The 21951-nt window shown below is 60.4% G+C and overlaps 1 protein-coding gene across 5 annotated transcripts in view; it reads right to left on the reverse strand.

Annotated features, from left to right (window-relative positions):
- Positions 1 to 14472, reverse strand: part of GSE1 (Gse1 coiled-coil protein) — a 400890-nt gene extending 386418 nt beyond the window's left edge. For 2 of the 5 annotated variants that reach the window (XM_036104893.2, XM_036104889.2), the window contains exon 1: positions 12355 to 14468. In XM_036104893.2, the coding sequence (XP_035960786.2) occupies positions 12355 to 14217 (1863 nt within the window). In that variant the 5' untranslated portion in view covers positions 14218 to 14468. Of the gene's footprint in view, positions 1 to 12354 lie in introns of all 5 variants that reach the window. The other 3 variants (XM_036104892.2, XM_036104891.2, XM_036104894.2) reach the window with 3 other exon arrangements.
- Between the last annotated feature and the right edge of the window lie 7479 nt (positions 14473 to 21951).

Below are 21951 nucleotides of genomic sequence, written 5' to 3' on the forward strand. Positions count from 1 at the left end.
CTGTCAGAACTGTCACTGCTACTTCTGATCATCATCATCATCATCATCACACACAGGTGTCCCTGCGTCTCACGGATCCGAAGGCCTGCACTCTGTTTCACACTGGAACCTCTCCGCAAGCAGGAGGAATCGTACAGCGGGGGGGGGCGTCGGCTTCACGGGCAGCATGCTTTGTGGCCCGGTAGTACGTAAAACGGTAATGTGTTTACGATGGATGGCTTCTAGAAGGAGCGGGTAAGTGACAGCGTTCACACCCTCCGGCGGGCACGATCGTGGTCCTTCCCGCGGGCGCCCTGCCTCCCTCATTCTGCAGCGTCTCGCACACAGTAGGGGCTCCGTGAAACCCTGCTGGATAGACCCACCCACCATCCTAGCTGATGCCCCCGATATACAGCCCACAGCAAAGGCGCCCCCCTCTGTGTCAATCCCCCATACACACATCTCCTAGGCAACGTCCCCCCAGGCTCCCTGCAAGGCCCCAGAGTTTCCCAGAATGCCCCGGGAAGGCAGCAGCTCTGCCCCGGAACCGGGGAGCTGCCAGGCCACCAGCGCAGAGCCCCCAAGGAGCTCCAGACCGTGGCCCTGGCTGGGGTGAAACCACCAGGAGGTAGATTTGGCTGAAGTTCCAAAAGGCCCCCACAGACCAGGGAAGCCAGGGAGGGGGACATTTCTCCTGCCACCCAGAGAAACGCTTTCTCCGTGGAAGGACTCAAAAGGTCTGCCCAACACACTCGGAACAATCTCACCAAACGGGTGGGGAGGGTTAGGAACTCCGGAGCAGAGTTTGGTGAGAAGTTTCCAGAGTATGTTCCAAGCATGCTCAGCTGAGCTCCCGCAGGCTGCAGGCCAGATGCCGGGCTCCTGGGGGGTCCTCTGCTGAGGGCGGGCGGGGACACAGCTCTGGCCGCCTGACAACGATGACATCAAAATGCAGGCACCCAGAAAGTTACCAGGAAGGGGCTCCTCTCAGACCCACCGCCCCAAAGCAGCTGCTGGGGTGGAGAAATCTTTGGACCAGCGTGAATCCTGCCCCTGACACTGACAGCTGTGTGGCCCTGGGCAAGTCACTTTCCCTATTTGAGCCTCTGGCACCTTGATTTTCAGATGGGGATTAATCCAGACAAGACGGACTTGGAGAGACCGCCAGAGAGAGAGGGGCATACATCCCTGGGACGACACAGCCAACCCGTCAGAAAGACAAAATCATAAATATGCAGGAGCCCCCCAGTCCATGAAGTAATAAAAACGGACAAAGTTAAAAGGGAGAAGAGACAAATGCAAACTGTAGTAGCTACTAACACCCTCCCTCAGAGAGCGTGGTGCAGCGAGCGTGCACACGGCCGTGAGCACGAATACGTGTGTGGGGGAGGGGCAGGGAGGGAGCCGGGGCGAGTGCGTGTGTGCAGTGAGGGGACAGGATGGAAGAGAGAGGGTCTGGGAACGAGTGGGAGAGACGATGAGTGTGCTACGGTGGCGGGGGGATGCAGGTGCACGTGGAGGGGGTCGGGGGGATGTCAGAGGAAGAAGGGCCCCCCATCCTGGGCTCTCATGCCACCCCCAGCAACCCGCTGGCCTTCTGACTCAGCCGGCCTCCAGCGACACCTGTCTCCTCCACCCGCCTTCCTTGGACCTGCCCTGAAGCCAGTCCTTAAAACCCCCCTGAGAAAAGTCCGGTTCGTCCAGTCCCCTGACAAGTGACGGGTAACTGGCAAGGCAGGGCCAGGGTCCGCCGGTTAATGGGACGTGATCAGCAATCACACGGCATGGGACCTCACAAAGCCAGCCCCACTACCACCCTACCCCGTTTTGAAAAGGCAAGAGAAGCTCTTGCAGCTTCAAGAAGAGAAGGAGGGTCCGGCCACCAACCAAGCCTCCTGTTGGCACACAGAATGCAAGAAGGTGGGGAAAGAGGCCGCTGGGGGACAGTCTGACACTCTGCCACCCCAGTGCTGGGCCTGGTTTCTCCGCATGGCAGGGCCGAGGGGACGGAGGCCAGTGGCCAGCTTTTGCTTGGCTGGGGACGTGCAGGTCTGTAGGCAAACCCTCAGCTCCTGCACGAGAGGGGAAATGTGTGCCAGATAGGACCCAGGCCATGGGTCCCCAGAGGGGCGGAGGTGTGTTCTGCAGGGCCGGTGGCCCAGGGACGCCCAGGCCACTTCACCCTGTCCCCCCGGGTGGTCCCCGGGGCCAAGCTGCGTTCTGCAGGGGCGGTGGCCCAGGGACGCCCAGCCCACTTCACCCTGTCCCTCCAGGTGGCTCCCAGGGCCGAGCTGCGTTCTACAGGGCCGGGGGCCCAGGGACGCCCAGGCCACTTCACCCTGTCCCCCTGGGTGGTCCCTGGGGCCGAGCTGCGTTCTGCAGGGCTGGCAGTCCCTCGGCGCTTGGTGCAAGCAGCCCTATGAAAGGAGCATAAAGCTGCGCTCTGAACACTCCAGGCCTCCCTTGTCCAACGGCCCCAGGATGTCGCATGATCACACAAAAGAAAGAACGGCACATGACTCTGAGAAAGGCCCTCTGGAAGGGAAGACGGCAAGCCTGGAGAAACCCAGCGCCCGGAGGAACTGCATGAAAGGGGCTGGTGCTAAGCCAAGTGGCAAGCCAGGCTCTCAGGCCACCCGAGCCTCCGACGCCTGAAGGGTCTCCGTGGCCCCCGTGCTGTGGTCACCAGCACCCCCTGTGCCCCCCAGCCCCATCCTGCTATGCCCACGCCCACCTCCGACCTGCCTGCGTCGCTGGCCCATCCCAAACCACACAAGCCTCTTACTCCCCGGCTGCGAACCCTCTCGTCTGGAAGCCGGGAGCCAAGGTTTACGGGCCTGGGACGGCCTATAAAATGCTGCTGCGGTGTGTCAACACTCTGACCCCCTCCTTCGAGCGCCTTGCTGGAAGCCTGTCCAGGAGACCCCCAGCAGCCTCCTGTGTGGCTAAAGCCAGGTCCCTGCCGGCCCCACACCATCTCCAGGAAGGGCCGCTTAACCCCGGGCAGGGGGATGGGCCCTGGAGCCAGACCACCCCCAGACCACCCTGTTCTCACCCGGCGGCCCAGCTCCGCCATTTACTGCTAGTAATTCAATCCCAACTCCCAGAATTATGAGGCTTGGCCTCTTCATCTGAAAAATGGGCCTCATGCCACCTCCCCACAGGGCAGTTCACGCCACCCGCCGTGGTCAGGGGAGGAAGGGGCAGCCTGGGGAGGAGGCTGGCATCTTAGCCAAGGCTACCCAGTTAGCTGGTGGCAGAAGAGCCAGTGACAGGACCTCCTGGGGTCCTGGGCTGATGGCCCATCAGTGGGAAGCTGTGGAAAACGGAGCCAAGCAGGTCAGCGGGACCCAGAGAGCAGAGGTAAGCTGAACCTGGCCTGCGGCGACCTTCCATCTGCTCCAAGTTTTCTATCCTGAAGCACGTAAGATTTTTCAGGTAAAATACAACACAATCCGAAAATACCTTTAAAACACTGAAGTTTGTTCCTAGAGTGTCATCAATTGACAGGCAACATCCAAATAATACGTTAGGAGAATAAAATGGGGACATTTTGAAAACGGCATTACTGCCATATAAACCCCCAAAGGTGAAGACTTCTGTAGACGTCACCATTTATTTAAGTCCTGCCCATTTGTAGAACCTCCATCAGTGACCCCTCCTCCAGGCAGCCTTCCCGGACTCCCATTCCCGCCCCGGGGCCAGGTCCTGGCTGGGCCCTCAGCCCTCCCGGCACTGAACCATACACACCATGTCCACCAACTATTACCCCCCATGTGGCGCCATCCCGGCGTCCCACGCTCCCCCTGGCATCGTGGCGGGAGTGTGGCGCAGCAGTTAAGCGTTTGGGCGCTGGAGTCAGACGGCCCGGGTCCAATCCCAGCTCCAGACTTCCCAGCCAGCTGTGCAACTCTGGGCAAGTGACTTCCCCCCTCTGTCCCTCAATTTCCTCGTTAAGAAAATCGGAAAAGCCACCTTATAAGACGGGTGCAGGGCTGCACGAGGCACCACGGGAGGGCAGCCGGCACAGAGCAGGCGCTCTCAGCGTGCTGCGACGACCGTCGGCGTCCCCATCATCCTCTCCCTAGGCCTCGCTGTGTCTTCATCAGGACCAGGTGGACGGACAGAACCTCTGCGCCCTTCCCTGTCACTGGCTCTGCCCTACAGAGGATCCTGACTGGTGGGCAGGAAGACGTGGCCTCGGTGGGCCCAGAGCTTTGAGGGGTCTTCCATGGACCCGCTGCTTCCTCTCCCCTCTTGGCTCTCACCCAACAGCCCACCGGGGGAAACAGGAGCCCCCAGACGTGCCTGCTCCTGCCCGGGTCCCAGCAGGCCTGCCCCAGCTCGCCTGAGCGCCGTTCTGACTGGGACCTTTGCAACTTTCATTTCAGGTTGCTGGTATCACGTGAAGGAAACCCAACCCAGCAAGGGTTTCCATACAGGGTTCCAGACCAACCCGGCCGGCGGCAGAGAGCGGCAGCCCGTGGCTGGGGTGGCCGGTGCTGGGGCAGGGAACCCGAGAGCCACCGGACTCAGAGCCAAGCCAGACCTCGCCGTCAGGGCTCTTCTCTATGCACCGCCCTCGGGGCCAGAAAGGGGAGACGGCCATAGCTTAGCAGCTGTGCGGGAGCCAAGGGGCTCGGCCACCAGCCCACCATCTGCTCCCATCTTACAGATGGAAAACTGAGACCCAGACGGGGCTGCGGCGGGCACCGTGGGTGTTCGCACCGGAATCCAGCACTTTTGGTTTCCCTGGGCTGGAGTCAAAAGCCCCAAGAGCAAGGGCGACCCCTTCCCAACCCTTCTCCCAGAGAGAAGACCGACTCCCGTCTTCCAACACCAACTCGGTGTCTGGAGACCTAGGATGGGATGTGTGGCTTTGGTCAGTGAGCTGACAGAACGACCTAAGTCCTACTGTGTCCTTAAAACCTGGAGGGGGAAAGCGGAACTCAAATTGTTAAAAAGAGTTACCAGGTGACCCCGAAGTTCCGCTCCAGGGGTGTCTACCTGGGAGAAATGCAAAGGGAATTCGCGGTCACCGGGGCTGGGGGGATGGGGAGTGACTGGCACGAGCCTCCTTTTGGAGGTGACAGAAACGCTCTGGAGTAGACAGCGCTGGGGGTTGCACGACTCTGTAAATGTACTAAACGTCACAGAATCATAGACTTTAGAAGGGTGGGTTTTATGGTGTGTGAATGATATCTCCATTGAAAAAGAGATTAAACAAAAACAATGTCTTTTCAAGGTCAGTGCAAGAGCCCTGCCTGACCGGCCCCTCCCTGCCCTCTGGCACCACGACGTCCTCGCTCTCCTGAGGTCCCACCTCAGGCCCCTGGCCACTCCTTTGACCGGCCTCCTTGCTCAGGTGACAGCCCCCAGCCCGCCCACCTCTCCCTGGCCACTCCTTTGACTACTGTTTCAGCCCCGCCCTGCGCCCCATCTGGTTTACTCAGGGTTGGATCCTGATGCCCAGAACGGTGCCTGGGACACAGTACGTGCTTAGTAAAGACAGAACGAAGGAACAGAATCCTTTTAGTGACCATCACAGCTTTCAAGATAAAAGTCCCAAACTCCTGGGCCATTGCTTACAATGGCTTCCATCAGCAGTTCTTACCCCATTGCTGGAATCTTCTAGAAGCTTTAAAATAGCAGGGCCACCAGGGCCACCCCTCGGAGATTCTGATTTAATAGGCTGGGGTAGGGCCCAGTCACTGGTATTATAAAATTCACATTGATTCAAACCCACATCTAGTCACTGCCAACCACTCCCACAGCATCACCTCCTCCCACTTCAAAAACCTATTTAAGGTTCTCCAGCAAACCCCACTCCCCACATGGAGGCCTTTGCACATACTCTCCCTACCAGCAGCACATGACTCCTACACTGACCTGGCTGAGTCCTTTTCAGCCTTCAGGGCTCAGCTTAGATGTCACCTCCTCCAGGAAGCCGTCCCTGAACACACCAGTTTCCCACCCTCCTGTGAGCTCCCAGCAGACCCCAGCGCGGAACTCAACACATTGCACAATCACGACCAGAGCCTTTCACCAACCCCCGCCCCCCCCCGCCACCCACCCACACGAGCACCCAAGGGCAGAGCCTGCCCGATTCCACACCGTCGGCCGCAAACATTTGTTGATCTCATGGGTAGAATGTGTGGTTCTCCAGGTGTGTTTCCCCAGGGCAGCTCTGGACAAGGGTAGAAGAATGAGCAGGGACGAGAGGCAGAACGGCAGCTGTGTCCCCGTCACAGGACTTCCAGAATTTCTTTCAAAACCTATACATCTAATTAGCTCGTTTTACTGAAAAAATAAGCCAGCACCAAGTGGCATTAGGTTGTGGGCTTGGTCCTCCTGGTGTAGGGTTGCCCCCAAAAAGGCGATCCGTGAAGTTTTTCTGACCTAACATGGGATGGAATATCATGGTGTTTGGGGGGGCCCCCACATCCTAGCCTGAATTTAAAACCTAGACCCCATGAAAGGGGGAGATACTGAACGAAGGTGTAAACTTCCAGGGATAAGATTCACACGTCTGGGGAGTCCGGGGATCTGATGTACAGCCGGTCACTGCAGTTCCTGATACCGTATCCATGCTTGAATGCAGCTAAGGGGGTAGACCTTAAATGTTCTCCCCACAAAACAGAAAAAGTAACGATGTGGTGAGATGGTGGTGATCATTTTATAACCAACATATGTATCAAACCAACATGTTGTATCTTCAACTCACACAATGTTACGTGTCAACTCTCTCACTACAGCTGGGAAAAAGGAAAGAAAAATAAAGAAAACCTAGACCCCAGGAAGGCGCTCTCTCCTTCCCAACCCCACAGAAGAGACCGCCAGTCAAGGCGGTCTTTTTTTTATCTTTTTTTAAGATTTCGTTTATTTATTTGACAGAGACACAGCGAGAGAGGGAACACAAGCAGGGGGAGTGGGAGAGGGAGAAGCAGGCTTCCCGCTGAGCAGGGAGCCCGATGTGGGGCTCAATCCCAGGACCCTGGGATCATGACCTGAGCCGAAGGCAGACGCTCAACGACTGAGCCACCCAGGCGCCCCAAGGACTGGATATTTTAGCAGCAAGTCCGGACACAGGCTCGACACTCTGTTCGACGGTGCTGGCCGCTGGTCAGACCTCACGTGTGGAACGCAAACCGCCCGCGACCCCCGAAGACCAGACGTTTCATTTGGACAGACGGGAAAACTGCACAAAGGTCACATGGTGAGTAGACGCTCCTTCCACAATGGCCCCCATGAATGTCCCACCTGGGGCTACGTGGCCATTGGAACTCAAGTTCCCAGGTACTCTACCCAGAGGGCAGAAGTATCGCCCCTCCCCACTGTCCCGACCAGCCTATGGACCCGGGGCAGAAGAACCTGAACTCCAGATGTGGGCGCTTCCCCAGCCCAGAAAATGTGCCAGTGAGGCCACCCTACCCACAGCCTACAAACCCTCCAAAGACAGTCACAGGGAGTTAACCTTCCAAGGGTAAGATCCCGTGAGATCTAAGCAGGGAAGGGGCCGGAAAGCTTGGAGGACTCTGGACTTGGCCAGAGACTGCCTCCCTACCGCCCTGCCCCTCCCTGCTTCCAGGGAAGGCTGAGTTTTGGAGATCCTCTGCCTCTGCTTCCTCTTTCCCAGGTGTCCCCAATCGCCTCCAGGTTTAGGACAAGTCGCGTCGGGAGAGCTTACTCCTCTGGGCAGATGGCTCCCAACCCGCCAAGAAAAGCCCAGCCCTCCCCTCGGAGGAGGTGGTCGGAGCTCGAGAAAGGCCCAAAGCTCAGCCATTTCTCAGCTGCTCCCAGGGACAGGGTGCCAGTTTCAGCCCAGCCGGGCGGCCCCCTCCGGCACCTTCCAGAAGGTTCCCTCCTCCATTCACCTGGCTTAGGTGTCCCATGAGCCCGGCCCCGGGGAAGGGGGCTGCCAGGCCTGTCCTGAAGAGCAGGGAGCCGTCGGGGCACAGAGAGCCAGGAAACACGGAAACAGATGTGCGGGCCAGCCCTGACAGGCGAGTAATGACAGACGCTCTCTGCAGGCCTCAGATGTCAGCGTGGAGAAAAGAAAGGGGCCTCAGCAGCAACACCTGTTCCGGGCTCGGAGGCCACGCTCCAGGGGCTGGGCTGGGTGTCCCCGCAGTGAGGGGCCAGGGTGCGGTTAGGTAAACAGCTGCACGCTCCATTCCCCTGAACACTCGCCGGATGGATCGCTGGGTCGCTGGGAGAGGGCAGGACAGCCGGCCCACCAACTGGCAAGCAAGGAAAGCCCATCGATCACGCAGCAGGCCTATCGGGGACGACCCGCAGCAGGAGGTCCCGGCTGAAATCTGAACACCGGCACAATGCCGCGGGGAGCAGAGACAAAGGGCACCACTTATCAGCCGGGCAGCGACCGGGGGGCAGGGGACAGGATAGCGGGGCCGGCCGGTGGGGGCTTTTCAGGGCCTCTGGCCCGTGCAAGCTAACTCCCGCCTCTCAGGGCTCCAGGGGTGGGGGAGGCACGTGCGGGGAAATTCGGACCATCCCCCGTCCAGGGCACTGCCACCTTCACAGGGGGAGCCCCAGAGGGGACAGAAAGGCAAGAGACAGTGGAGGCTGGGGCCCGGACGCCAGAGCTGGACTCCTGGGTCCAATGCCGGTCCTGCTGTTACTAGCTGTGTGACCCTGGGCAAATCGCTTGCCCTCTCTGGACTTGCTTTTCCGCTAAGGAATGGAGATGGTGTCACCTCCCTGAACAGGGCTGCTGGGAGGATCCAGCAAGAGTGATACAAGGGAAGCGTGCGGCACGGTCTGGAACACAAAGTGCATTCTGTGAAGCCACCATCATCATCATTATGTCCCCGGATGCCGCCTCTGGCAGCCTGGCCCGCTGCGTCCCTGGGCTCTGAAGGGAGGGACAGCCCAGCCCCCCTCCCCCAGCAGGAAGGTGGGGGGTGGGCAGAGGCCGCAACAGCACAGCAGGTGGGAGCCAACAAGAGCCGCAACCCCCAGTCACCAGCACCTCAGAGCGAGAGAAAGGAATGAACGTGTCCCGTTTTCCTACTGCGCACCCGCGGCTCCCACTGCAAACCTTCCAGAAAAAGGTCATCTCCATCTCTCCGGTGCTTTGAGAAGGCAAGTCTGGCCCTGGTCACGGTCACACAGTCGGCTCCCAGCAGAACAAACACGGAAACCAGGGCTGGGTGAAGGCCGACCCAGAGTCTCACGCGCGGCTTCACAGAGGGGCCCGGGCGCTGGCGTTCCTCCTCAGGGAGGCGGTACCGGGCCCCCCGAGAAGGTGGGCTGCAGCCTGCCCGCCAGCCCCAACACAGCGCTGCGCCAGACGCCGGCTCCGAGATCTGGGGGCTACGGGACGGGGCGCCCCCGGGAAGCAAGGAGTCCGGCTGGAGGGAAACGCCGCAAACACCATCCAGACAGAGGGTGTCGATGACACCTTCCTTTCCTTTCTCTCCTTCTCCCTTTCTCCATGTTCTTCCTAGTGCTTCAGGCTGATTCACTAATGAATGAACGTGGACCAGGAACAACGGGAGCCATCACAGGAGGTGGTATCGATGAGGTTCCGGAACATGCCGTTCCGGCTCAGTAGTTTCCCGGGGGCTACCTGCCAACGCCCCCGAGCCACTCCCCCCGAATCCTCAAACCACACACCAGAGACAGGCGGGACCGGGAGTCCCCGCTTTGTCCCCAGCCGCGAGGCCAGCGCTCGCCCCTCGTGCCCACCCTGGCGCCGGGGGCCGGTCCTGCTCTGTTTACGGCTCTCCACCGCCGCGCCCTCCCCCTGACACTGAAGGCGCGGCACTTGCCACCAGATCCCCAGCGTCTGGAACAGTGCCTGGCTCAGAGTAGGCGCTCCATCACATTTGTTAAATGAATGGGCGGGAGGAAGGAAGGGCAGGAGGCTGCATTTCCGGCTTTCTACTGATCACCAGTCAGGCTCTCCTCTAGGCAGGAGTAGATGCTTCTCCCACCCTCTGGCTGTGGGAGCCTGGGAGCCGCAATGCTGCCCGCCCCCCCACAACCCCCCCCAGGCCGCTGGCCTCACCACCCACCTGGATTGCTGCCACGGCCCAGCCCTGGGTGGATCTCTTCCCGGCGCGTTCGGCGCGTTCCAAGCCTTCTTTCAAGGACTTTTTATCTCTCCCCTGTGCCTGACTCCCAGGCCTGGAGTTCACTGCAACCTCATTCCCCCTCATCCCCACGGGTTCTCCCGTGCCTATTCTGCTGGACCCCGCCCCCGAGCCCCCCTCCACCGCATCCCACCCATCTTCCAAGGCTACACCTCTGCCAGGGGGTGGACGGAGTGGGGCTCAGGGATGGGAAGACCCAGGTTGAAGACCCACCCCAGCCTCCTCTACTGGCTGCGTGACAGTTGCCGATGCCATCTGACTTCTCTGAGCCTCAATTGTACTCATACGCAAAATGGGAGTAATAAGGCCTCACAAGAGCAAACGAAATAACTTGCTTTAGAAACGGTGCAAAAGCAAGAAAGCCAATCAGCCTTCCCAAACTCATGCTGACCCCTTCTGGGCAGACACCAGCTTGCGTTTTCATCCCCATGGGGCTACCCTCCGCGGCCACCTTCCCAGCTGGACCGTTTCCTGCAGTTCCTACCCGGGAGGCCCACACTTGGCATCTCATCAACTCCTGATGAGTGAGCAAATCAACACAGGAAAACTCACCCCAGAGTGGATGTTCTGCAGAAAAGCACTCTGGCAAACCTCAGAGGAAGTGCTCTGATGACTCCGTGTGCCCCCATCCCCAAGCCCGAGACCCACGACCATCCTGCAGACCGAGAGCCACGCAGAGGACTGACCCATATCCCAGACAACCCTGCCCAACACGTCGGGTAGATGGGAGGGTCCCACCGTATGCCAGGCGCTTGACTTTCTGGGGGCAGCTGGATGCCCAACCTGTTTGCATACTTGGCCCTCCAGGGGCAGGCGATCCCGATCTCCACTCCCCAGCCCAGGAGACAAGCACAGGGAGGGTGAGACACATCCACTCAGGTGCTCAGTGGCCAAGAGACAGGGCAGGGTTGGAAGCCAGGTCTATCCTGCTCCAAAGCCAGGCTCACCTCCCAGCTCCGGCCGGCCCTTCCGGAAACTTCACTTCTTCAGATACCCAGGAACAGACCCACAGGCTGGACGGCCACAGGCTGCCAATGAGAAGTCCAGCACCACGGTGGGGGGCGATACAGTGCGTCCATTTAGAATGAGGGGCCCACCAAAGGCCCCAGTTACATCTCTGTGGTCCGAAAGGGACACTGGCAGAGAAGGAAGCCTGGGCAGAGTGTGAAGGCCCAGGGCAACCACTGGAGGGAAGCGGGAGGATGCGTCCACTTCACAGATGCAACCACGTGAATGAACGCATGACCCAGGAATCTCCGCACGGGTGCACACGCACATACAAGGGGGAGGCAGGACCAGGAGCCTCTCAAACGCATGGAACGATCATTCCTGAACAAGTCAGAGACACTCTTCCCCGTCCACAGGGCCCTCTGCCGGCCCCTCACCAGTGGCTCCCATTACAGGCATCTGATTAGAACAACCCATTCTAAAGGTTTCTAGCGGAGATTAGGATCATCAGGGTGATCACAACTCACCAGCACCTACTTCCCCAGACCCACTGAGGGCAGGCCCTGCTCTGGCCTTTACAAAGCCAGATCCAAAATGAACTGAGCCCCAGTGTGGCTCCTCCCGGGCAGGGAGCGTGAAGGCAGGCGCCTTATAAAGGGGGCGAACGCCAGCCCCCCCAACCCCCTCCACCTTCCTCCTGCACAGCTGACTTGCAGAGAAGAAAGACTCTCTTCCCACCAGGGGAAAAGTCTGTTTAGGCCACTGTCCCCCGGGTCCCAAACCCCCACGTCTGAAAATCTGTTTCCATCTGCTGTGAAGCAACTGGAGAGTCTCAAAGGAAAAGCGTGCACTTGGGGGGAAAGCTGCCGGGGCCAGCACTCGAGAGTGGAGAGGAACCACCACCTCTGCTGCATTTCCAACCGGGTGAGCACAGGGACCTCCCGGTGACCTGCACGGCTGGACTAATTACCAATGTTATCAGGCGGATGACAGACATGCCCCGAACTTCCTCTGTTTGACGAACTCGGCTGCAAACACACTCAAGTTCAGGCCCGAGCCTGCTGTTTTCAGCAGTGCCCTATTCTTCCACAGACCACTCCCCGCAACCCCCCAACTCTACGTGCCTCCTGGCTCAGCCAGGCCCACGCACTCCCCACGCGCCAGCCCGGGGACCCCCGGGAGGGCACCTCCTACTGGAACGGATCACACAGAATCAGCACGCCCTCCTCCCCCCACAGAGGAACAGAAAATAACAGGTCTTCCTTCCCTGCTTGAAATCACAGAGGCTGAAGGGAAAACCGCCACTTACCTTCATTGCCGCTGCCACTGGGGAGCTCCACCCCACGGGCCCCTGGCGGGCGAGCCCTGGGCCAGCACACACCAGGGTCCCGCACTCCACGCAGGCGCCGATGATCAGCTGCCGCCCATCGTCCACCAGCAGGCTGTGGCTGGCTCGGAGGGTATAGAGGAACAAGGGCAGCCGGGCCACCCGCACGGCCTTCAGCCCCAGACACCGCTTTTTCTCCTGCTGGCAAAAAAAGCACACGAACGTCTCCACTTGGTACTGCCGCGACCAGGGGCTGACGGTGTGGTGGGCGCTGCGGGCCTCGTGTTGCAGCCACTGGCCCAGCAGGTCGTGGTAGCAGAGGACGCAGGTGGCCACCAGGCCGGTGGAGTCAGGAGGCCTGGCACGCGGGGCGGGCTGGTAAACGGTGAGGAACGGGAAGAAGGGCTCCTTCTCGCCCAGGCGGCTGGAGGGGTTCACGTTGAGCTGGAACTCCTTCCCAGGGCCCAGCTCAGCCCCGCAGATGTAGCAGACGGACGCCGGGCTGCCCCGCGTCGGGGCCGGCGGCTCGGAGAGAGCAGGGTCCGAAGCCGAGAAAGCCTGGTGGTACCTGCCCAGGAACCCCTGCACGGAGGTGATAAGCTCCTCGTTCTGGCAGGCCCGGTACAGGGCCCAGACGTCCTCCAGGACGCTGAAGCACTTGGGGCAGCTTCGGACCTCACAGCGCTTGTTAGGGCCCCGGGCATTGGGCGGACAGGGCAAGAGGCTGAGGAAGGGGAAATGCATGGAGCCTCTGGCACTGCCGTTGAGGATCCTGGAGGCCACTGCCCGGGCATCCTGGGTACAGTCCTCCCCGCAGAGGTAGCAGGCCTCCGGCAGGGCCCCAGCAGGCAGGCCGTCTTCCCTGGGGAGCCTCCTGCCCTTGGAGGCCATGCCGGGCGCATGGCTGTTCAGGGGCACCACGTAGAGCCGCTGCAGGACGGGCACGCTGGCCAGCTCGAAGTTCTGCCACTGCTGCATGAGGGAGGAGAAGCAGCAGGGGCACACCAGGGTGCTGCCGCCCTCGCCGATGGGCTGGGCCCCTGCAGGGGGGCTGTGCAGCCACAAGAAGGGGAAGAAGGGAGCCTGGGCCAGCTTTTCCTGCTTCTGCACGTGGATCTGGTGCTGCGAGGCCGGCGCCAGAGCCGACCCACAAATGTAGCAGCAAAGGCCCTCTGGTGGCGCAGCCCTGCTCTCCAGGGAAGCCCAGGGGACGCCGCCTGCGCTCTCCTTCTCTTTGAGGCCAGGGAGAGGCTGCTCCTTGCGGTCCTCTTCCTCGCTGGTGATGTTGATGTCACTGTCCTCGGACATGCAGTAGCTCCCGCGGGGCTCCCCCGGCGGCCTGCTCTCGGGAGTCTTGGCGGTCCTGCCCGAAGGGACTCCTTTCATGCCCTCCGCGGGGGCCGCGTGCACGGCAGGGCCTTGCCAAGGGTCCTGAATGCCCCTCAGGACGCTGGCCCGGGCCTCGGGGACCCAGTGCCTCCCGGCGGCCTTCCGCCTGCGCCTCACGCCCGTCTTGGGCTCCCCGTCCCCGCGCTGCTTCGAGGGCGCCCCCTCCTCCTCCACGTCGCCCTGTCCCGGACGCGGTCCCGGCGCCGGCCTCCACTCCTGGCAGCGCGCCCCGCGAGGCCCGGGGCCCGGGCGGGGACTGGCGGCGTCGCGCGCGGCCGGCTCGGTCTCGGAGAGGGGGTCGGTGTCCGACAGCTCCGACAGCTCGGAGTCCCGCGTCTCGTCGCCCGCAGCGCCGCCCAGCGCGTAGGCGACGTTCCACTCGCGGGGGGCCCCGGCGGCCCCGCGGCGCCCGCCCGCGCCCGCGTCGCACTGGTGCGGCCGCTTGAGCCAGTACATGCGCTTGTCCACCGGCGTGCGGGCGCGCTCGAACGCGGCCCACTGCTCGCCCAGGAAGCAGCGGCACACGGCGCACACCAGCACGCAGCCGTCGGCCGGGCACAGCTCGCGCGCGCCGGGCGCCGGCTCCTGCTGCTGCAGGAACGGGAAGAAGGGCTGCGCCGCCGTCCCCGCGCCCGCCGCCGCCGCCGCCGGCTGCTTCACCTGCAGCTTCAGCTCCTTGCCGCGTCCGATGCCGCCGCCGCAGATGAAGCAGGAGAGCGGCGCGCCGCCCCCGCCGCCGCCCCCGCCGCCGCCGCCGCCCGCCGCTGCCGCCCGCTCGCCCACGGCTGCCATGAGCCGCTGCTTGCGGGAGAGCGGCGCGGGCCGCCCGCTCATGGCCGCGCCGCGTCCGCCCGGCCCCGCGCCCCGGGGCCCGGGGCCGCCCTCAGCGCCCGCCGCCGCCGCCGCCGCCGCGCCCAACTTGGGGCATGAGCGCGCCGCGAAGTTTGGCGGCGGGCGGCCGGCGCGGGCGCGGGCGCACGGCCGCTCGCAGGGGCGCCCCCCCGGCCTGCCGAGGCCCCGGCGGCGCCGCGGCGAGCGCGCCCGGAACGCAGCGGCGGCGGCGGCGGGCCCCGGGCGGCTGGAGCGGCGGCCGCATGTGCGAGCTCCGGCGCCTGCCAAAGCGTGGGGTCATTTAATTGGGGAGGAGGGGGGCGGGGCGGCGGGCGGCGCGGAGGGAGGCGGGGGAGGGGGCGGAGGGCGGGCGCGCGGCGGGCGGGGAATCCCTCCCTCGCGCTCCCGCCCGGCGCCCGGCGCCCCGCCCCCTCGGCCCTCCCTCCCCCGCGGCCCGAACTGCGCACAATGGCTCGTCGGCTCCTATCTATTTTGTGTCCAGCCGGGAGCCGCGCGCGGTGATTCATGGCCCCAATTAGGGGCTCTCGCCAGCGCGCCGGGCTCGGGCCGTCCGACGGGTCTCCTCGGGGACCCGTGGAAACCCATCAGCAGCTGGAGCTGCTCTTTAAGTAAAGGGCAAGCAGGACGGGGGGTGGGGGTGGGCGGGAGCCTGGTGAGGACGCGGCCGGCGCCCGAGAGAGACCGAAGAGCCCTGGAGGGACTCTCGGGAGGGGCAGCGCCCTGCCGACTCGGCTCGGGGCGCCCCGGCCCCCCTCCTCGTTTGAAAGGAGGGACCAAATGGGGGTCATTTACGGCCTTGCGCAGCCCCGGATTGGGGCACCTTTCAAGGTCCAGTGTGCTAATTTTGGAGACAGACGGAAGAGGAGCTGCGCCCTGCCTCCTGGAACACGTTAGTGAAGGTACCATCAGGGGGACAGGGGTCCTCAACTTGCCACGCCTTTCCCCACCGCTCTCCGGGGGCTACCGAGCCCTCACCAGCAGCACAGGAAGGGTCCCGTGTGTCTCGGGGCTGTGTGTTCCAGAGCAAGTGACTCAACAACTCTGGGCCTTTTTTCCTCTTAATAAATAGGAGCTCTGGCAGGGGATGAATTGTGCCAGGTGCTAGTCTAAGCATTTTATATACATCAGCTCAGTTCCTGCTCCTTAATTCTGGGTTAAGTGCTGTGATCAGCCCATTTTACAGATGAGAACGAAGAGCCACTGAGGGTCAAATTACTTTTCAGGCGTGGTGGGCTGGGATTCAGCTCCAAAAGCCCCTGCTCTCAAGCCCCTCACTAGGCAGACATCTGGTCCATGTCACCCATCTGCTGATGAAAACTGTCCATGACAGGGGACATGGCCAGGACCCGTCAGTCCTCCCCACTGCTATGGCTCAGGCTGGGAGGCCTTGTGCAAATCCAGGCCTCTCTGGGCCTCCATTTCCCATCTGTGAGAGGACACCTCTTCCAGCTTCTAAAGTCCGTGAGTCTGACTTCTGAGCAGTTGACAGCTATCCCAGCCTGCCCACTGGAACCCAGAGTGAGCCTGGGGACAAAGGTGCCAGGTGGGCCCCTCTGCCCTCTGGGGCATTGACATGTAAATAAAACGGCTTCCCCTGGGCACGGAGGAGGGCCATGCATTATAAATAAACAGAACAAGAGAAAAGGACCACCTCTTGGGAACCCTTGGGGCATATTCCAGGGCTCACAGTCTAGGACTTAAAAAAAAATCATCATCATCATCATCACCGCCACCAGAAATTCAGTACTGCAGGTCCTTATCCAGGCCCAGAAAAAAAGTTATGTCAGCAAAACTGTCCGGAAGGAGTGCTGGGGGGGGGGGGTGGTGGTCCTCGGCTTCTGGCATTTTTCATATCTGGTGGTAGGAGGGGCCTGATCAGGAAACTTAAAGGGCTGGGGTCTGTTCATGGTGCCCTAGCACAACCCTCAAGCCCCGTACAGACAAGAGGTTGCTGGTAAAACAAGGCCGGCTTAGGAAATGCAGGTCCCGGGGTGGGGAGTTTGACGTGAACCCCTGGAGGCCTGGCCCATCCTTACTCCCACCTCGAATGCCTCTGCAGACTCTCTGCACACCGACTCCGGTCCACCTCCAGGGTCTCAGCTGCAGTGCCCTCCCCGAAAGGTTTCCCTGACTTCTCTACCTCAGATGGGTTCCCCTCACCATTCTCTGACTCAGCTCGTCGGCTTAGGAATTTGCCGTTGATTTTATTTATTTTTCTGTCAGCTGTTCGAGAAGCCTGGGGACTCCCGTCCCCGGCAGGAACCAGGTCTGTTTCGCTCACTGTGTATATCCAGGGCCCATCTCAGGGCCTGGGTCCCGTGCATTTGGGTCCCCATCCTGCCCCATCCCTATCTGTGGGAGTCTTGGGCAAACCTCTTAGCTCCTTACGCCTCAGTTTCCTGTTCTGTACAATGGGTTGGTGATCCTCACCAGATGTTTCTGTGCCAGTTGAGGTCCTGGGTACAGGGTAGGTGACGGGGTGTGTGTGTGTGTGTGTGTGTGTGTGTGTGTGTGTGTGTGTTGACTCTACCCAGTGGTTGACGAGGTTCTGGTACTGCCTGTTTGTACTTCAATGTGGGGCACTGTGTGAGGGAGGAGGGCCACAGGGGTCAACGGGACAAGATGAGGGAGGCGGAGTTTTCTTGACTAAGCTGGTCTTTCAGCAGAGCTTCCTGAGTATGTGCACGTGTGTATGCAGCTGTTAGTGTGTGTCTGCGTGTCCTGATGTGTACACGTGTGCGTGCATATGGGACCAGGAAGCAAGTGATCACAGATCAGAGCAGGAGGAAGGCAGGTGATGCTGGTTGGTCTTCTGCGGGTGGGGGCCACGGGGGTGGGGCTGCCAGCACCACATGACATTTACTAGCTGTGTGGCCCCGGTCTGCTCCTTAACCTCTCTGAGCCTCGGTTTCCCTATCTGCCAAGCAGGGATAACAAAATGACCCATCCCATAGGGCCGGGAGGAGGATGAGCTGAGACCGTCCACGTGAAGCACATGCTCTGGACCCAGAAATAATAGGGAGTGTTTGTGCCCATTGGTTGAATGTTAATCACACGTAAGGACCTGTGCCTTACAGACGGCAACTCACCCAGTTTTTGCAACAAGCCCGTGAGGGAGGTTCTCATATACCCCAGTTGACAGGTGGGCAGGCAGGGGCAGCCGGCAGGGACATAAAGGCCCCAAGTGGTGCAGCTAGGTGGATCTGAGCTGGAACCCAGCCAGTGTGTCCCTGTAACGCCTGGGTGGCCCTGGGGCATGAGATGCCCGTGCGTTAAGGCGCCTCGGCCTCCCGCTCCTCACACGTATTCCGAGCCCCGGACAGGGTCCTGGGTAGACACAGAACAGACAACACATGGGCAAGACGATGAGGCTCGATTGTATTAACTTCACTTGGGGAGCGCGCCTCCCCACCCCTGCAGAGCCATCTCCCTGCGTCCGCTCTGAGCGCTCTGAGCACAGGGCCCCCTGCAGCTGGAGAGAGGGTGCCGGTTTCCCCCCAGCACCCCCGCCTGCTCTCCCCATCTTCCTTCCTCGGGTTGGGAGTGGGGGGCTCGCAAGCAATGACACGTGCTCAGGGGCAGACGCGGTGCTGCAGACGGACGGACGGACGGTGAGAAAGCGCCCCACCTCGGTTCTGCAGGAGACCAGAAGGCTGTCAGCACGGAACATCTGGGCACATCTCAGATCCGCGGCTTCCTGTGGGGTTGTCTTGGCCCAGAAACCGCAGGAATCTGCCCTCACCCTGCTGGGGAGGCTGGTTTCCAGGCTCTGAGCACTTATCACACGTTATTTTGTGCATCTGCCTCTGGACCTGTCTCTCCCCCTGGGGCAGAGCCCGACTGGCTACCCCGGTGCTGTCCCACGGTGTCACAAGGCCAGGGATGTGGTTGGGGCTCAATCTGTGCTTGAACTTGGGATGCCAACACCTCACCGGGCCTTCCAAGTTCCAGAATTGCCCAGCCACTCCGGCCGGCTTCCAGTCTCCTGCTCCCCCTCCAAGGGCCAGCGATGGAGGCCAAGTCCATCCTGGTGCCCTTGGCCTCCTCCCTTCCCACTGGGTCTTTGCTCTGTCCCTCCTCCCTTGAAACTGCACGTGTGCCTCGAGCTCCCCTTCCTGGACCGTTTACCTCTGCAGGCTGGTCTGTCCTCCCTCTTGCAGAGGCTGCGGGTGCTATGTGTTTGGCCTCTGGCTCGCCGGGGACCAGAAAAACAAAATTTATCATTTGACTGCCCTATTTTTTTTTCTTTTTTTTTTTCCCCTAAGAACGAAGCAAGCACTTCTCTGCCATCCTCAGAAAGAGCTTTAAACATGGCAGGCCACCGGCAAAAATATGTCCTCCTTCTCAGAGGGAAGGAATGCAACCGTTAACAATAAAAAAAAATCCCTGGGATTTATGGGGGCCTCGGGCTTATGAGCCGTTTCACACCCCTTAGCTCGCATGACAGAGCAATCCAGGGGGGGCAAAGCAGGAATCATCGGCTCCATTTGAGAGACAGGGAAACCAAGGCCAAAAGGCACAGCTCCTGAGACTGGGAAAAGCTCCCGGCTGCCGAGGTTGATGAAATTTCCTTGCATTTTCTATGTGTAAACCGGGCTAATCTGTTCAGTGTAAACATGAAAAATGCACAGCGTGTTTGGTGACCTTGTCTAAGCGTCCCTTCTTTTTCTCATGCAGGAGAGTGGACGTGGGAGGAGGGCACGCTTTCCATCTCGGGGGCCTGAGACCCTGATGCAGAAGCATTCTGTGCGCTGCAAAGTGCTTCATTAAAAACAAAACAGTGCTTGCATTACGCATTTAAGGATCAGAGCGTGAGGTACAGACCCTAAGAGCTGAATCAGGTGCCCCTCAAACCTTGCCTGGCTCCCATGAACCTGGAAAAAGAACCTAGAAGCAAACAGCACAGTGTCCCCTCCGGGTGACACCATTCCCTCGACCTCCTCCGCCTCGAAACCCGAGGCTACTGCCAGCAACTTCAGGGGCCTCGTAAAACCCCTCTGATGAATGACCGCCAGGGTGGACCTGCCACTGGGGATGAGGGGACAAACATTCCACATAAATCTTGAGTGAACTCAAAGGCTCCCTGGCTGCTCGTTTCCCAACAGACCCTGATCTGCGGCACGAAATCACAGCGATCATTTACGCGCTTAGCTGCCGGGCTCCGAAGCCAGGGAGGTGTCCTGAGAACGCAGGGCGTTGGGGGGAGGAAGCGGGGTGGTGGAAACCGGAGTAGAGGGTAGCTGCCTTAAGGGTACCCGGCATGCAGTAGGCACTCAATAGCCGACCCAGCTCGCATCCTCCGGCGTGCAATGGTAGTAAGCTAAGGTTTGCTGGATGCTGAAACGAAACGCCCGGTGCTCTGTTCAGAGCTGACGGCCCGATCTCGTTTAGACTCCGTGACCGCCTAGAAGACAGGCACTCTTGTAACCCGATTTTACGGACACTCAGGAACCGGGACCGCGCGTCCCCAAGGTCACAGAGCTGGGAAGTGGCAGAGCTGGATTCAGAACCAGGCCGTCTGTCCTGGTCTAATCCAGCCTGCTGTGTACTCAGCTCCTGGCCTGCCAGCCAGCTTTTGCAATAAAGGCACCCTTGTCCCTCGCGGGGTCCTGCCAGGGGGGCTACTGGCCAGGGCTTGCTGGATGCCTTCGAGTCCTGCCTCTGGCTCCGCCAGGGGCCCCGCCCCAGCTCCCTCACCCTCAGGCCCTGGAACAGTCGGGGGGCTGCGGCAGGTCCCCGGCACTGGCGAACGGGGGGCGAGGGCTGGCAGCCAGCAGCAACGGATCCTTTCCAGCCCTTCTCTGAGTCACGGAAGGGTATTCCAAGCCTGCCGGCCAGCCCGCCCGCCCTGGTCTTTCACTTCTGCCATTGCTTGGTGCCGGACTCATGATGGGGACGAAAAAATGGGACTGAAGCGTGCGTCTAGTACTAAACTGGGGTGTTGTTTTTCAAAACCTCTCCCTGATGTGTGACCCCCATGCTGAAAAGTGTGCCTCCCCGTGTGGGGACAGCCTGTGGGACTTTCACAAATTGAGCACATCTGTGTTACTGGCACCCAGAAATAAGGATGTCCAGCCTTCCAGAAGTCCCCCTTCTGGGGTCCCTTCTGGGCACTGCCCCCCCCCCACCAAGGGTAACGCCTTCCAGCCAGGGCTCCGGGTGCCCCGGCTTCTAACACCAAACTGGTGTTTTCCTTTTCAGCAGCTTTGTTGAGAGGTCATTCACGTGCCACACAATCTACCAATTCAGGGGTGGACATGCAGTGGCTTCTAGTGTCTCTGCAGGTGGACATCACCACCCCCAAAGGGAACTCAGGGCCCTTTATCTATCACCTCCCACCTCCCGCCCCCAAACCCCGGCAACCCCTTGTCTGCTGGATCTCTGTGGGTTTTGCCGGTTCTGAATGTTTTGTGGAAATGGACTGAGAGACTACGGGGTCCTTTGTGCCTGGCTTCTTTCTCTCAGCCTCAGGTTGTCAGGGTTCACCCATGTGGTGGCATGTGTCAGCACACGCTGTCTTTGTACTTTATATAAATAGAAGTATGTCATATGTCCTCTTTGAGTCTGGCTTTTGGCTCTATATTATGTCTGTGAAGTTCTTGCCTGTTTTTCCCCGTAGGAATACTCGATTCTCCTTCTTCTTCTTCTCCTTCCTTCTTCCTTCTTCTTCTTCCTCCTCCTCCTTCTTCTCCTTCTCCTTCTTCTTTCCTTTTGCTATATAGTATTCCACTGGTGACTATGCCATAACTTATTCATCCAGTCCACTATTGATGAGTTTGGGGTAGGTCCTATTTCAGGCTGACGCGAACAGTGTTCTCTGAACATTCTAGTCCGCATCTTTTGTTGGAAACACAGAATGTGTCTCTGTTGGGCAGAGCCGAGGAGTGGAATTGCTGGTCCTCAGGTAGGTGTAGGGTAGGTGTAGGGTCGGCGTCCGTAGGTACTGAGACGTTGGAAACCACGTTTGTGGGGGCTCATAGAATACACAGGGCTCCCTGGTTCCCGGCCGCTGCTCTCAGCCGCCCGCTCGCCAGCCCGGCCCCGGGTGCCGTCTCCCTGCAGGGCCCCCCTCCCTGCCCAGCAGCCCCCATGAAGCCCACACGGGCCGCAGAGGAAAAGGGCCCAGTGGCGGGTGTTTTCCTTGGGTTGTGCGAGCACGCGTGGTTTCTCTGCCCTGGCTCTGAAACTGTATTCCTTTCACAGGCCAGAAATACTTAGGCATGGTTTGCTCTAAAAGGGGAAACACATTTTAAAATTCCAATCTGCCCAGGTCTTAGAATGATTTAGAACATTCCAGCTGTCGAGAGGATGGCGCTCACCAGGAACAGTGACTTACAG

The sequence above is a fragment of the Halichoerus grypus genome, chromosome 15 (assembly GCF_964656455.1).
Source record: "Halichoerus grypus chromosome 15, mHalGry1.hap1.1, whole genome shotgun sequence".
In the NCBI taxonomy this organism is placed as follows: domain Eukaryota; kingdom Metazoa; phylum Chordata; class Mammalia; order Carnivora; family Phocidae; genus Halichoerus; species Halichoerus grypus.